At 39.5% G+C, this 15,361-nt stretch overlaps 1 protein-coding gene across 2 annotated transcripts in view; it reads left to right on the top strand.

The window, feature by feature from the left end:
- The window catches only part of NOCT (nocturnin), a 29,248-nt gene extending 14,456 nt beyond the window's left edge, over positions 1-14,792 (top strand). For both annotated transcript variants that reach the window (XM_082727655.1, XM_082727656.1), the window contains exons 2-3: positions 9,249-9,518; positions 11,992-14,792. In XM_082727655.1, the coding sequence (XP_082583781.1) occupies positions 9,249-9,518; positions 11,992-12,827 (1,106 nt within the window). In that variant the 3' untranslated portion in view covers positions 12,828-14,792. The remainder of the gene's footprint in view (positions 1-9,248; positions 9,519-11,991) is intronic.
- The last annotated feature ends 569 nt before the right edge of the window (positions 14,793-15,361 follow it).

Genomic DNA, 15,361 nt, shown 5'->3' with positions numbered 1-15,361 from the left:
GCCATGAATGATTTTGTATCAGTCATTTGGAAAATGTTGGTTAACTCGGCTATGCAGATCTTTCAAATACTGTACGATACCAAAAAATAGCATCAGTTAATATAATCCCCATCTTGTCAGAAGTCTTTAAGTTTTTGCAACCCGTCGTGCTCCCGATGGCAGATAAAATTTTTCCAAAGTTTTCCCTTGAAAATTTTTATCATTGACACAAATATGGTCTTTTGTTTTCCTTAAAGTGACAGGGTTGCTTACACATATTAGTGAAAATGCCTGATATCTTTACTTGATTAACTATAATTTGTTAGGTTTACCATTGGGCAAAAATGGTGTTCCATGAAAAAAAGGGACTAGTTCATTTTGCAACCCAAGTTCTTTTCTGTAAGCTGTTGTATTTTGGTATGGAGCAAAAGTGCTTTATTGTGTATTTTCCATTGTCACATATTAAAAAGACATGTCATTAATGTTCCAGGTTTAACAAAAATACTACTGCCTCACTAAGGACATTTTTAAGTAAAACTGACTTTTTTAAAACTGAAGAGTGTGTAGTGGTGAAGAATACTATGGCTACTTGGTGGAGTCCGATGCCAGGACCTCATTCATGCTGAGGTAGCAGCAGTTTTAACACGTTTGTGGGTAAAACAGACGAACATGGTGAAAAAGGAAAATGGTGTCTTAGTATTATGAAAGTAGTTTTGGCCATGCATACCTCTGAAAGGGTTTCAGGCATCCCAAAGGGTCTGTAGACTACTCTCGGGGAACTGCTACTAGAACAGTTTTGTTAGTTGCTTGTAAACTCAATTTCGTTGGGTCAAAACCAGCATTTTTAAAAAATGAAAGGGAATATACTAGGAAATAGCACACATTTATTGTAGAAAAAACAATCATTTTGTGAAACTCATTAGACATTAATATATGCTATGGGTGTGTACTGAGTTGGGAATGTAGGCTTTATTTGTCACATCAGTTTTCACATTGACTGGCTTAAAACATGTACCTTAAAAGTTACACATATGAGTATATAAATACTTGCATTATATATGTTCACACAGCAACATGTGAAATGACTTTTTCTAGTGACATTTTGAACTTAAAATGTTCATCACCACAGAGAGGCAGTGCCTTCTGAGGAGTGAATAGACAAGGCATCAGGACCACCTCGGGCCAAAAATAAATACATAAACCCAAGCAAAATTCCTTAAGTGTAATGGTTTTATAAAAAATGTCTGCCTTTGGCTCAGGTCATGATGTCGGGATCCTCGGATCAAGTCCCACATCGGGCTCTGCTCAGCAGAGAGTCTGCTTATCCCTCTGCCTACTATTCCTCCTGCTTGTGCTCTCTCTGTGGCAAATAAAATACTTAAAAAATGTTTTAGACTTATGTCTTTGTTCTTATCCTCACAATAATCCTGGACATAAAAAGCTGTGAAATATGTTTGTGGCAGGGGGAAAAGCAGGTAGATGGCAGAGATAGCTAAATGGTCACATAATGGCAGACACCAAATGAGAAACCAGAGTCCTACAATACACATACCTTAAGTTTTTTCTGTACCTATATATCTGTGTGTATAGTAAGTGAAACATGAACTCATCCTGATATCTCTGACCCTAACTTAGTACCACATGATTCATTCTAGCCTTTTTTCCTTGCCTGTCTGTTCATTCTCTGTCATTGAGAGCTTTGGCTCCCGTCTTCCACTGTCCCTTTACTTGTTCAACCCAGTATGTATGTGAAGCAGTTTTGGAATTGTTAACACATACTACCCCTATGAGAAACTTTACTAACTAGTCTTGAGCTGGATAGTTTTCCATTAAAATGCTTTTTTCTTTAGTCTTGAGCTGGATAGTTTCCCATTAAAATGCTTTTTTCCAAAATTACTCAGATCCCAGGTCCTTTTTTACTGAACCCCGTTTGTGAGATTGCCATACATCTGTAATACAGTTAGATGCATTTGTCAAAATCTGCACTCCGTTTTGAGATCATTGCATCTTCCACTTGATACTTAAAGTTTGTACACATTAAAGTTTATTCTTCCTAGTGGACGGTTGTATGGCTTTTGACAAATGCACTGGGTTGTGTATCTACCACCCTAGTACTGTACAGAGCGGCTCCATCACCCTCAGAATTCCCCAGGTCAGCTCTGCCCTACCCCGCTGCTTCCCTTGCTCCCTCTCCCTGCCACCCCCGTCCACTGGCAGCTACCAATCCGTATAGTTTTACCTTTCCAGAGTGTCATGTGAACAAAACCATGTAATATGTAAGTTTTAAGGTCTGACTTCTTTCACTTAGAAAATGCATTTGAGATTTATCCATGTTTTATGGGTGTATCTTGCAAATCAGCAGCTTGTTCCTTTTCATTTTTGGATACTGTTTCATTATAAGGATTTACTATAGTTTATCCATTCGCAAGGTGAAGGGCACCTTGATTAATTCCAGTTTGGGGTGATTATTAATAAAACTGCTTCTTAACATTTGTGTACATTTTGCCCCAGAGCTCAGTACTTGGACTTCTTTTCTCAATTCTCTTTATTTATTTATTTTTTTTCTCAACTCACTTTAGTCTCAAGTGCCCACCGACTTCTCCCAAACATTTATTTCCAGTTTGCTCCTCTCTCCTAAGCCTCAATCATATCGAATCACCAAACTTGTCTATTTTCTGCCATCCCCATCGAATCATCCTAGACGGTACTGGCAACTTCATATTTCTAATTGCTCTCCTGGCAACTGTTGGGACCTCTTTGGCCATTCTTTCACTCCCAGACCACAGGCAGGTTATCATTAAAACTTACTGGCTCCAACTAGAGTTTTTCCGAATCCAGCCACTCTAAGTGCTGTCACTAGTCCAAGCTACCACTGTCTTTTGCCTGCATAATTGTAATTGTCCTCTAATGGGTTCTCTTTGTCTGCCCTTATTTCCCTACAGTGTAGCATGCGGTTTTTTCCCTTTTTTAAGATTTTATTTATCTGACAGAGAGCGCAGGGAGCAGCAGAAGGAGAGGGATAAACCAGCTCTGCTGAGCAGGGAGCCGGATGCAGGACTTGATCCAGGACCCTGGTGGGATCATGACCTGAGTGAAGGCAGACACTTAACCGAATGAGCCTCCCAGGTGTCCCCAGTGAGTTGTTTTTTGTTGTTGTTGTTTTTAATGTAAATCAGATTCTCTTAATCCTGCTTAACGTTCTCCAGTGGCTTCTCATATCAGATAAAGGTTCACGTCCTTAGAGTGGACTACAGTGTGCTATATATAATCCATCCCCCACCCCCGTCTTCACTGACCGCATCTTTTTATTCATTCTTTAAATCTTTTCAGTGCTTTGCTATTTCATCAGCCTTGCCAAGCATGTTCCTGTCTTCAGGGCTTTTGCATTTGCTGTTCCTCTGCCCAGAATGTTCTTCCATTGTATGCCCATTAAGACTTCCAGATTTATTTCCTTACCACTTTCAGGTGTCCGTTCAAATACTATCTTTTAGTGAGACCTCCTTGGGCATCCCACGTAACTCAGCAACTCCCCAGCCGCTAGCATTCCCTATATCCTCTTCCTCCTTTATTCTTCACCATTGCACTTTTCACCATATGACCTTTGTCTTGTATTTCCCCACTGCAGCATAAGCTCCAAGAGGGCAGAGATCCTAGTCTGTCTGTTCACTGATCCAGTGGACTGGAGTACTAGACTGGCATCCAGGGCGTGTATGTGTGTTTGGGAGAGTGAGGCAAGAAATTAAATTATGGTGACTACCTGTCTGTGATGGACCAAGTAAGTGGTTTAGTCAGAAATTAAAGCTCCATATTTTACAGTCTTCTTCTGATTATTGTTACCTATCCTGATGGTTTTAACCCTCACTATATATACCCTAGCCCATTCCACAAAGTAAGTACTTGCTTTTTCTCTCATTAGTTCATGTGTATTAATCTTTCGCCAAATACTTGGTAACTTCTCAAGATGAAGTGCCCTTTTCAAAACTCCGAGAATAGGAGTTGAATGTAAAATCAATGTCCTGCGGTAAATTATGCCTCAGGACTGAGAGATTGGATTAGATTATGAAGAATAGAGTTCTATGCCAGACCACACCCAAGGGAGTGGAAGTTTGTAGAGGTGATTCAGTTGCAGAGTGTGTTGTGAGGACAGCCTGACACATGGGGAGCCTTCAGGTATGCAGGGGAAGGGTGGACTGGTAGAGACATCTTTCAGAATCATCTGGCTCTCTCCTAACTCAGACTCCGTATAGGACAGGTTGCTTTGCTGCTAGGTACTTTAGTATTAGAAGGCATGTGCTGTGTCACTTTGTTACTGCATAACTTGATATTCATATTTGCATCAGTCCACGTTAAGGACCATCCTTGAGTTCCTGTAAGAGCTAAGGAGCAAAGACAGGACTCTAATAAATACTCCCTAACAGTAACTCTCTACCTAGTCTCTTATTCGAAATTGAGTCTAATGACATCTTTCTCAGGTAGATGAATCTACAGTAAAAGGTCAATGCTAGTAAAACTTTTTTAAAGGCTATTTTCAGTGCATTCCATACCCAAGTACAGTTGACTCTTGAACAACATAAGGAGGGTGGGGGAACCAGACCCCTACACAATCAAAAATTTGCATGTGACTTTTGACTCCCTCAAAACTTTACTAGTAGCCTACTGTTGACCGGAAGCCTTACTGGTAACATACAGTTGATTAGCACTTATTTTTTATGTTACTTGTATCATATACTGTATTCATATAATAAAGCAAGCTAGAGAAGAGAAGGTGCTATAAAAAAAAATCCACATATAATTGGATCACATGTTTAAACTGGTGTTCAGAGTCAGCCGTACTGTTAACACATGAAATTGTTCATTCTGGATGAACAATTATGCGATTTTTTTTTTTTTTTTTTTTTGTATTTGTCAGCGTAGGAGAGCAAATGCATGAAGGGAAGGGCAGAGGGAGGAGTGGGTTCTGCACTAAGTCCCACTGTGGGACTTGATCCTAGGACCCTGGAATCATGACCTGAGCCAAAGGCAGACCCTTAACTGACTGAGCCACCCAGGTGTCCCTAAATGCAAGTTTTTTTTTAATAGAAATATATATGTCCCTAATATAAATAATAGATGTTATTTTGAAGTTGCCACCTGTTCTAACCTATATGCATTTTCCAAAAATTCTTGAGGAAATTAGGATCTTTTACCAAGCCCTGATTTGATAGGTCTGTAAGCAGGTCTAGAGAGTTGTACAGGTCTAGAGAGTGGTAGAACAGGATTGGAATTGGTCTGTGACTGTCTATCCCATTCAAGGCCTTATTACTTAGCTATGCTACGGTGTGTTCTTCATCTTTTTTGCTGCAAAGTTTGTCTTTTGAGGGTAGATTCAATTTTTGAAAAACACCATAATACTTTGAGAGGCCCTCTTACAAATAAGATAGATAATCTAACTTAATAAATTGCTGGTGGTCCAAAATGAGTTGGCTTTGGCAAGATGTTTTCCTTGATTGTGTGGCTAATAGCTTATAAATGCATTTTCAAAACTAAACCAAAAAAAAAAAAAAAACAGAATAAAGGAATTAGAATATCCATTTGGTTCATTTCACATCCTCACAACATTGTCAAAATAACTGTCCAAATACTACCACTACTAATTATGACCACTGAAAACAGTTTACAATATTTTACTTTTCAATTTTTTGTAACCTCTACACCCAATGTGGGGCTTGAACTCACAACCCTGAGATCAAGAATTGCATGTTCTTCCAACTGAGCCAACAAGTTGCCCCCATTTTGAAGTTTTTTAGTTGAATATATTTTCCTCATTCTGGTTGGTCCCTATCCCTCACTCCCCTTTGAGTTGTTATTAAGTCTTCATAAGTTTGGAATCACATAGCCATTATACATTGCATTGTACTCTCAACCTCATTTAGACTTGATTTTCTAAGTAGCTGTATGTTTAATGCTTACCATCTATCTTATATCAAAGTCTTGCTGATCATTTTGGTCAGAAGTTTGTGCTTTAATTGTAGAGATGGCAAAAATTTTTCTGCCAAGGACTGGATAGTAAACATTTAGGCCAAAAGTGATCCTATTCCATATTTTGTATATGTCGGTGTTTGTGTGTTGTTCTTGTTTTAAATATTTTATTTATTTGAGAGAGAGAGAGCACCGGAAACGGGAGGGTCAGAGGGAGAAGCAGATTCCCACTGAGCAGGGAACCCAACGCAGGATCCTGGATCCTGCTCCAGGATCATGTTTGTATGTTTAACAACCCTTAAACCATTCTTAGCTCGAGGATTGTACAAAAATACCTCTGGGTACAGTTTGTCAGCCCTGCTCTAAAGTTTCCTCATGGAGTCAGTATTCCAGTGTTGCTGAATATAAAATTCCTTGCTCACATACAGATGAGCCAAATAATATAAAGTTTGAGTTATATATTTAAAATATGTAACTTCATTTTCTCTTGGCATAAAACATTGCAGTTGCAGTCTGATGATAGCCTGCTTTTATTTTCCTTACAAGTTACTTGATGTTTTTGCCCAGATGCCCAAGGGATTTTTTTTTTCCTTTTTTACAGTCCAGTTGGTGTTGGTCATTCTGGGTTGATATTCTCAGGTATGTGATGTGTTTTTCAGTATGTAGTTCTGAGTCTTTTTTTTTTTCCACTTTTCCCCCTTTTTTTTAGAATAAAAAGTTAAGGCAGAACTTTATGTATCTGATGTTTAAATATATCCATGATGTCTTTTTTTAACCTTACATAATTTATTCTTTTAAACGATTTTATTTTTTTCCAGCTTGGTTGAGATAATAATTAAAAGATAAGGTAGTATGTATTTAAGGTATACCACGTGTTTTGGTATACATATACCTTGTGAAATTATTGCCTCAACCAAGCTAATTAACACATCTGTCACCTCATTTACTTTGTGTGTGTTGACATCACTTAAGTTCTACTCTCTTAAGAGATTTCCAGATTTTAATACAGTATTAACTATAGTTACCATGCTGAAATTATACCTCCAGAATATAATTCAACTCTTAATGATTGAAATTTTGTACTCTCAATAAAAGTCTTCTTGATTTACATGCAGTTTTTAGTATTTGTTTCATTTCTTGCATTGGTTTTCCTGCTACAAGAATTCCTGCTGCCCATATATTGGATCTTTGCTTAAATTAAATATAGTATTTATTACTATCTCCCCAATGCTCTGTCTCTTCATTTTTTAAAAAAACTAATTCTTTTTGTTGCCTTGTTTCTGAGTTTTCTAATTCTGATTTAGGCTCTTCTATCATTTTCTTAATGGCTTTTAGCTCATTTTTAATAAGATAGTTTTGATTTGCTTTCTGGGTATGTTTTTCTGGTATGCTTTCATTGTCTGAAATGAATGTTTTTCTGTTCCATTTACTCTTTTATGTGAAGGTTTTCCTAACTTTTTTTTAGAAGGAAGTGCAGTTCAAGATGGTTTTTCTGACTTCACGTAACTCGCCAAATACACAAACTCCTGTTGGACACTATTACTCTTTTTTTCATGATCATTTTTACATATTTGCTTTTTTATCACAATAACCACCCCAAACTCAGCTTGACAAAGATATATCAAAGGGATGTGGAGGAGTCCTGTTGAAACTGAAGGACATCCAGCTAGTGGTATGCTTAAAGGCTGACCTAGGTCAAACATTGCCATGTGTTTCACATGTGAAATGCTCCATGGTGCCCCGTGAGTTTGCTGTACCGCCTGTGTGACATTTGGGCTCACAGCCGGTCTGGTGCTACTTTTCTGGAGAGACTACACTTGAGAAATCAACCAGTAAGACCTTTAATTTCTCTTTCTTAAAAACTAGAAGTATAGAAGAAAGATTTTCAAAGTTGTACTACCAGCCAAGAAGAAAATGTCTTCCTTTGGACCCATGTACTCAGATAGGCAAGCAGATTGATTAAAAAGAATTTTAATATATTTGAATCAAACACTTTGGAAACAGGTGTGTGCATGCATTTGCATGTGTGTGTATGGGGGGAGAACAAACAGGCTTGCTTCCAGATACATGTGCACTTAAATGTCTGATGTGTTTGCCTTTATCTAGTCATCTTACCTGGGGGGAAAAAAGACAACTACGTCGAGTTGATGAGAAGGAACAATAGAGCGCACGCTTGCGTGCTTATTGACCTTGGTGTTTAAGGACATTCGTTGGTAAATATTTGGACTTGCTTTTCTGACCTGCCACAGTGAATATGCTTGATTGCTGGTTTCAGATGCAGTCAGTGAGCCAGCCAGATAATGTATTTTATAAGAACACTGTGTCTTTATCAAGAGAAGGCAAGGATATGGATGTGGTAGGGAAATCTGGATTCCTTCATACGACGATTCATTCTAACACAGAATCTTGGAGGTTGTTCCAAGTAAAACTTGACCATAATTTATACTGTACTGAACAGTAGAAAAGAAAAATCACCTGCTTACAGGTAGAACTTCCCTCAGGCTAATTAGTGGGAGATTGTGCTCTCCCCTCCTAAGTGCATTATAATCTATCATGATAAAAAGAGAAGCACTTAGAAAATGCAGGCTTTCCTTGGGATCCCAGCGGGGGGTAGGGGGTAACCTTCTCTTACCCCTTCTACCTCCAACCCTTTTTCTGGATTCTTAAGAAATCTAGCAATTGATATTATAGACTGTATTGCTCAGTGACATTCAGAGTCCTCAAGAAAGCCAGAGCCCTAATGGATAGTTAACAGCTAAGAAATGGATATGGATTTAACCCAGCTGTTACTTTCCATAACAGAGGAATCTGTCTAGATGAGGTGGCCAGAGCAGCAGCCTGCTATCACCTAATCTTTTCTTCAGGATTATCATGGGCTTTCTAACATTTGGCTCTTTACAAACTGGCCTTCAAATTTTTATTAAAATATTTAGAAAAAGGAACGTGGATTTTGTCTAGCTGTGCTTTCATAATAAGACTGGGTTTATAAATTATTAAGACAAATCCTAAATTAGAAGGGACCATAAAGATCAAGGTATTTCTCTCTTAAAAGAATATCTTAGTTAATCAGAGACCAGTTTTAAAATTGGTATTTCAATTAATCTGTCCTATAGAAAGTTAGAGCCTGGAAACTCCTTTAAACCACCTCTGCAGAAATGGCTTCATACATGAACCTGGTGGCAACATTGCCGTCAGTCAAGTTCTTGGCTTCTGTGGACAGTAAAGGTTTTATCTTCTATTTGAGCTGAGTGAAAATGGAAGAAAGGCCAAAAAAGGAGCTGCGTGTATAATTGTACTTTCCTCTTCTGTAGTGTGTTCCATGGGAAACGGAACGAGCAGACTCTACAGTGCTCTCGCCAAGACTCTGAACAGCAGCGCTGCCTCCCAGCACCCAGAATATTTGGTGTCACCTGACCCAGAACATCTGGAGCCCATTGATCCTAAAGAACTCCTTGAGGAATGCAGGGCTGTCCTGCACACTCGACCTCCGAGGTTCCAGAGGGATTTTGTGGATCTGAGGACAGATTGCCCCAGTAGCCATCCACCTATTCGGGTCATGCAGTGGAATATCCTCGCCCAAGGTATGCCTAATGCTTTTGTACCTGAGCAGTTAGGTTTGCTGTGACTGCCTTTCTGTTTCTGCACACATCTTAGAGCACCGGAGGGAAGAGGTGTGGGCAGATAGAGGTGTAGAAGGATGGGGTGACTAGGACAGCACCAGGAGCTCCCAGAAGGGGAAGGTAAGAAAGAAGGCCATCCAGTTTTCACAAATAAATCCAGCACTCTAGATTTATTCCTCACCTTCCGTGTTTAAAGGACCCTCTCTTTTATCAGCCTCAAACTTTCTGTTGCCTCCAACTCTCGGTCCACAGTGCTAGGATAACATTTGTTTTTGTTGTTGTTGTTGTTGTTGTTGTTTTAAAGATTTTATTTATTTATTTGATAGAGATCACAAGTAGGCAGAGAGACAGGCAGAGAGAGAGGGGGAAGCAGGCTCTCCACTGAGCAGAGAGCCCGATGCGGGGCTCAATCCCAGGATCCTGAGCTGAAGGCAGAGGCTTAACCCACTGAGCCACCCAGGTGCCCCCTAAGATAACATTTGTAAGGGAGAAACAGAATCTGCTGAATGAGTGGCAGGTAGAACTTCCTGCAGGGAATGGAGATGCATTGTGGGTGGTGTTGAGTCTGGGTATTCTTGAGGCCAGATTCTCACCCATATGTGTCTGTAGAACTGAGGTCAAAGGGATATTGCTTTAGTTCTCTGTTCATTAAGTTACTACTTTGTGGGGCGCCTGGGTGTCTCCGTGGTTTAAGCCTCTACCTTCGGCTCAGATCATGGTCTCAGGGTCCTGGGATCGAGCCCCACATCGGGCTCTTAGCTCAGCAGGGAGCCTGCTTCCCCTTCCCCCTCTCTGCCTGCCTCTCTGCCTACTTGTGATCTCTTTCTCCGTCAAGTAAATAAATAAAATCTTTTAAAAAAAAAATAAAGATAACTACTTTGTTAGGGTAGAAAGGACACTTTTCCTAGGTCTGCTGAATTAAAGATACCTTTAAAGTATTACCTTTCCTATAGCAGTTGAAATTTTAAGAAAAAGAAACAAAGGTAGCTTTTTAAAGAAGGGCATATACTCTGACTTTTCAATCTTAGATTTGGTTTTTTTTTTTTCCTAGGCATTCATCCATAAATAGGAAAAGCTGCCTCTTTAAGATAGGTTCCATATCACTTCATACAGCTCATAGAGTTAGGTGTTAAAATGAGTGTATAGATGGGGCATCTGGCTGGCTTAGTCAAGTAGAGCATGTGACTCTTGATCTTGGGGCTGTGAGTTCAAGCTCCATGTTTGGTGTAGAGATTACTTAAAAGTAAAATTTTTTTTACAGAACTTTTATTTATTTGACAGAGACAGTGAGAAAGGGAGCACAAGCAAGGGGAGTGGGAGAAGGAGAAGCAAGCTTCCCACTGAACAGAAAGCCCTACGTGAGACTTGATCCCAGGACTCTGGAATCATGACCTGAGCCGAAAACAGACACTTAACAACTGAGCCACCCAGATGTCCCAACAGTGACTTTTTTTTTTTTTTTTTTTAAGCTAGCATATGAGTGCCTGGATGACTTAGGCGGTTAAGGGTCTGCCTTCAGCTCAGGTCATGATCCCAGGGTTCTGGGATCCAGCCCTGCATCAGTCTACTTGCTCAGTGGAGACCCTGTTTCTCCTCCCTCTATTTCCCCTGCTTGTGTGTGCACTCTCTTAGATAAATAAAATCTTAAAAAAAAAAAAAATTAGCACATAAAGTTAAATGTATTACTTCATCTGACGTAGTTTCAGTCCCTGGGATTGTAAAGAACACTGTTGAAGGGGCACCTGGGTGGCTCAGTGGGTTAAGCCTCTGCCTTCGGCTCAGGTCATGATCCCAGAGTCCTGGGATCGAGCCCGACATCAGGCTCTCTGCCCAGCCGGGAGCCTCCTTCTTCTCTTTCTGCCTGCTTCTCTGCCTACTTGTAATCCCTGTCAAATAAATAAATAAAATCTTAAGAAAAAAAAAAAAAACACTGTTGAAGGCTCAAACTTAAGGTTTTTCATCTTAGAATATAGTTTTATGGAACAGTTTTAATATGTAGGAAAATAAATTGTTTGCCTTCTCTGGATATTAAGAGTTTATTTAGTTTAGTAGGTTTTGTTTGTTCTGGGGCTTTTTAGAGAGAGCGGGCACATGTACATGCACACACATGAGCAGGGGAGGGGTAGAGGGAGAGAGAATCTGAAGCAGGCTCCACCTTCAGAGCAGAGCCCAATGCGGGGCTCTGTCTCATGACCCTGAGATCATGATCTCAGCCAGAATCAAGAGTCGGACACTTAACCGACTGAGCCACCTTGGCACCCCAGTTTGGTTGGTTAATACAGTTCAGACAACAAAGAATCACCCAAAGCATCTGAAATAGAGAAAACATTCTGAGGGTCTTGAGTAGTGTCAAACTGAAGGAGACTTCTGGTACTTAGCTATAGCACTATGATTTCTACGTACCTGTGACAGCTGACTGGCGTTTTTATTTCAGCTCTCGGAGAAGGAAAAGACAACTTTGTACAATGCCCCGTGGAAGCACTCAAGTGGGAAGAAAGGAAATGTCTCATCCTTGAAGAAATCCTAGCCTACCAGCCTGATATATTGTGCCTCCAAGAGGTGGACCACTATTTTGACACCTTCCAACCACTCCTCAGTAGATTGGGCTATCAAGGCACATTTTTCCCAAAGCCCTGGTCACCTTGTCTAGATGTAGAACATAACAATGGGCCAGATGGCTGTGCCTTGTTTTTCCTCCAGAACCGATTCAAGCTAGTCAACAGTGCCAATATTAGGCTGACGGCCATGACACTGAAAACCAATCAGGTGGCCATTGCACAAACTCTAGAGTGCAAGGAGTCCAGCCGACAGTTCTGCATTGCTGTCACCCACTTAAAAGCACGTACTGGCTGGGAACGATTTCGCTCCGCTCAAGGTTGTGACCTCCTCCAGAACCTGCAGAACATCACCCAAGGAGCCAAGATTCCACTTATCGTGTGTGGGGACTTCAATGCAGAGCCAACAGAGGAGGTCTACAAACACTTTGCTTCCTCCAGCCTCAACCTGAACAGTGCCTACAAGCTGTTGAGTGCTGATGGGCAGTCAGAACCTCCGTATACTACCTGGAAGATCCGGACCTCAGGGGAATGCCGGCATACCCTGGATTATATCTGGTATTCTAAACACGCCCTCAGTGTGAGGTCAGCTCTTGATCTGCTCACTGAAGAACAGATTGGACCCAACCGGCTACCATCTTTTAATTACCCTTCAGACCACCTGTCTCTAGTGTGTGACTTCAGCTTTAATGAGGAACCTGATGGACTTTTATAAATGCTTGTCTTTTTAATCACAAGAGTCTTAACCAGGGATGTTTCAGGAAACTGAAATAGGATAAGAAATTGCCTGAGGAAGGATTCTCAGTTTCTCTAACGTCATTTTCCATGTTTCCAGCATGCCCTTGGGAAGGAATCCCATTAGTCCGCAAACCTTTTCCATTAAAACCTACAGCAAAAAAGGTGTTTGCACTCCAGTTTTGGCTTGTATTATTTTTTCCCTTAGCATTACATTTTGATCATTGACAGGCATTAAAAATTAGGCTTCTTTTATAGCTTTTTCAGTTGAAGGATGCTATATAAAAATAGACTTGCTTGAGCCCTCTATAATTAACAAGTATACAGGAGCAATTTCTCTAGATAGCATTTCAAGTTATTTATTTGTGGGGTTTTAAAATGTCAGCAAGATATGCATGGCAATATTTATTTTTTTATATTTTCATGTATGATTAAGAGCATTGTGAATGTTTTAAAAACCATGCAAAACATAAGTAATAGAGTATTTTATAGTGATTTTCTTAAATCTCTAAGATCTTTTTATTTGGGGTCTAACAATAGTAGTGTACAAAGGGACTGTTTAGCCTGATGGGTTTTTTTTGTTGTTTATTTAAGTGGGAATATCAGGTCTCCTTGATAACTTTCTTCATAAGTAATCCTCACTATGCCTCCATGTTCCCATTATTGTGTTTCTTAAAAGAGATTCCATGACCAGTCAGTTTTCATTATTGAATCACTGTTTCACATTTATAGCTTTCCATTGGAATGCTATGGTATTCATTTGTGGTCACACTTGGACTGTGCTCTTCCATTAGGTTATTTAGGAGCTGTTACATGGCAGTAGCTAAGAAAGTGAGTGGGGCCTTCTTTTCAGAGGTGGGAAACTAGAAAGCCTATTAACGAGGCTATCCTTGAAACCTCCTTGATAGCCAGGTGGCTAGTTCAAAATGTCTAGAAAGGAAGAATGTAAAAAGTTAGAAAGATAACCTGGAATTCTCTTTCATAAGAAATAAAAATGGTGCAAGATAACAGGTGAAGCCCCTTTCAAGCAAAATCCCAACAAATAACCTGTTGGTAATAAATTGATAAATATTTTAACCCATGAATTGTAAATATTTAAGAATAATAAATGGTCTTTTAAAGCTAGTGATTTTAATATCTTGTCTTTTTAGTCCAAAAAGAATCTGGGAGGAGATTTGGTCTTCTAATACTGTTAACATGGTGACCCACAGTATCCATTTACACACAGACCTTCATTTTTTAAATGGATCTTTAGCTGCACATTGAAGTCATCTATGCTATGCTTATGTAATATCTCTAGGCATCACTGTTGGAGTTCCCCAAAATGGTTCACCCAAGTATTCTGCATTAGAGCTACTTTTGAAACCAGCGAGGTGTTCAGTACATTGTATACACATCTTGGGGCTTCCTGGAAGGAGCAGCAAGCAGGAAGAACATCTGTACCAACTGTCATTTGGTTCAGATCTTAGCGTGATAATGGTAGTCATATCAGCTATTGAGAACCCAATACTGATTCCTACAGGCATTAAATATTGTTCGCATGCCCCAGAGTACACCAACCTGAAGAGAAACGATGACAGCAGCCATAAGAGAGCAAATACGGATGAGAATGAAAGCCAAAATAATGTTTGCATTTCAGATGTTGTCCACCAGTATATGAATTAACAGGCTTGAGGGTTAGACTAGGGTTGAGGGTTAGACTAGGGATGGCTGGGAATACTAATGAGGAAAAAAGCTGGAAATACTGTGCAATTGTAATGTGCCTATAAATTAAGGAAATAGGGCGGAAATTTTAATGGAACTCTCCTTATGAGTAATCCTTTGGAGTTACAGCAGTATACTTCTGTTTGTTGGTTTTATATTTTGTCTTTATTTAAAATGGAATTATGTGAGCATTTTATGTAAACGGCTTTTAGTAGTATATTAAATCTTGGATTGTACTTCATATTTTATTTTTCCTTTTAAGTCTTTGTAGACACCTTTTCCTTATGGACTGTCAGAGTAACCAGAAGCAGAATGGTAAGTAACAAATCTGTATTCTCAATTTTTAGGCATGTTCCATTTAACGAATTTCTCTTATTCTGTCCCCCGTGTACCTTTTGGTTCAGCTTTTCCTTTTATATCACATAATACTTTAATTGTGGTCATAATAAGCGTCTTAAAAGAGAAGGCAAACTGCATATTTGGAGAGAGAATGAAAGTGGATTTTTTCTTCCTCCATGCCATATTTCAGTAGATTCCCTTCTACAAGGTAAAAGGAATAGGAATGACCATTTCATTCATTTGAGCAAAGGATAATGGTGTATATACATAAGAAAAAACTAATATTTGAGTTCCTTACCTTTGGCTCTAAGAGCTTTCAATACAATCTTTTCAACTACTCTGAATTAATTTTTCTACAACTACTCTTAATTTAAAATAGGGTGTAAAACATCAGATCATTTGACCAGAGTGATAGCTAGCCATAGGAGAGCCAATATTCAGGCCTATGTCTGTCTTGGTCTAGAATGCTTG

This window comes from Mustela nivalis (assembly GCF_964662115.1).
Source record: "Mustela nivalis genome assembly, chromosome: 4".
Taxonomy (NCBI): domain Eukaryota; kingdom Metazoa; phylum Chordata; class Mammalia; order Carnivora; family Mustelidae; genus Mustela; species Mustela nivalis.
The sequence above is the reverse complement of the archived record's forward strand: the minus strand, read 5'-3'. Positions and strand labels throughout refer to the sequence as shown.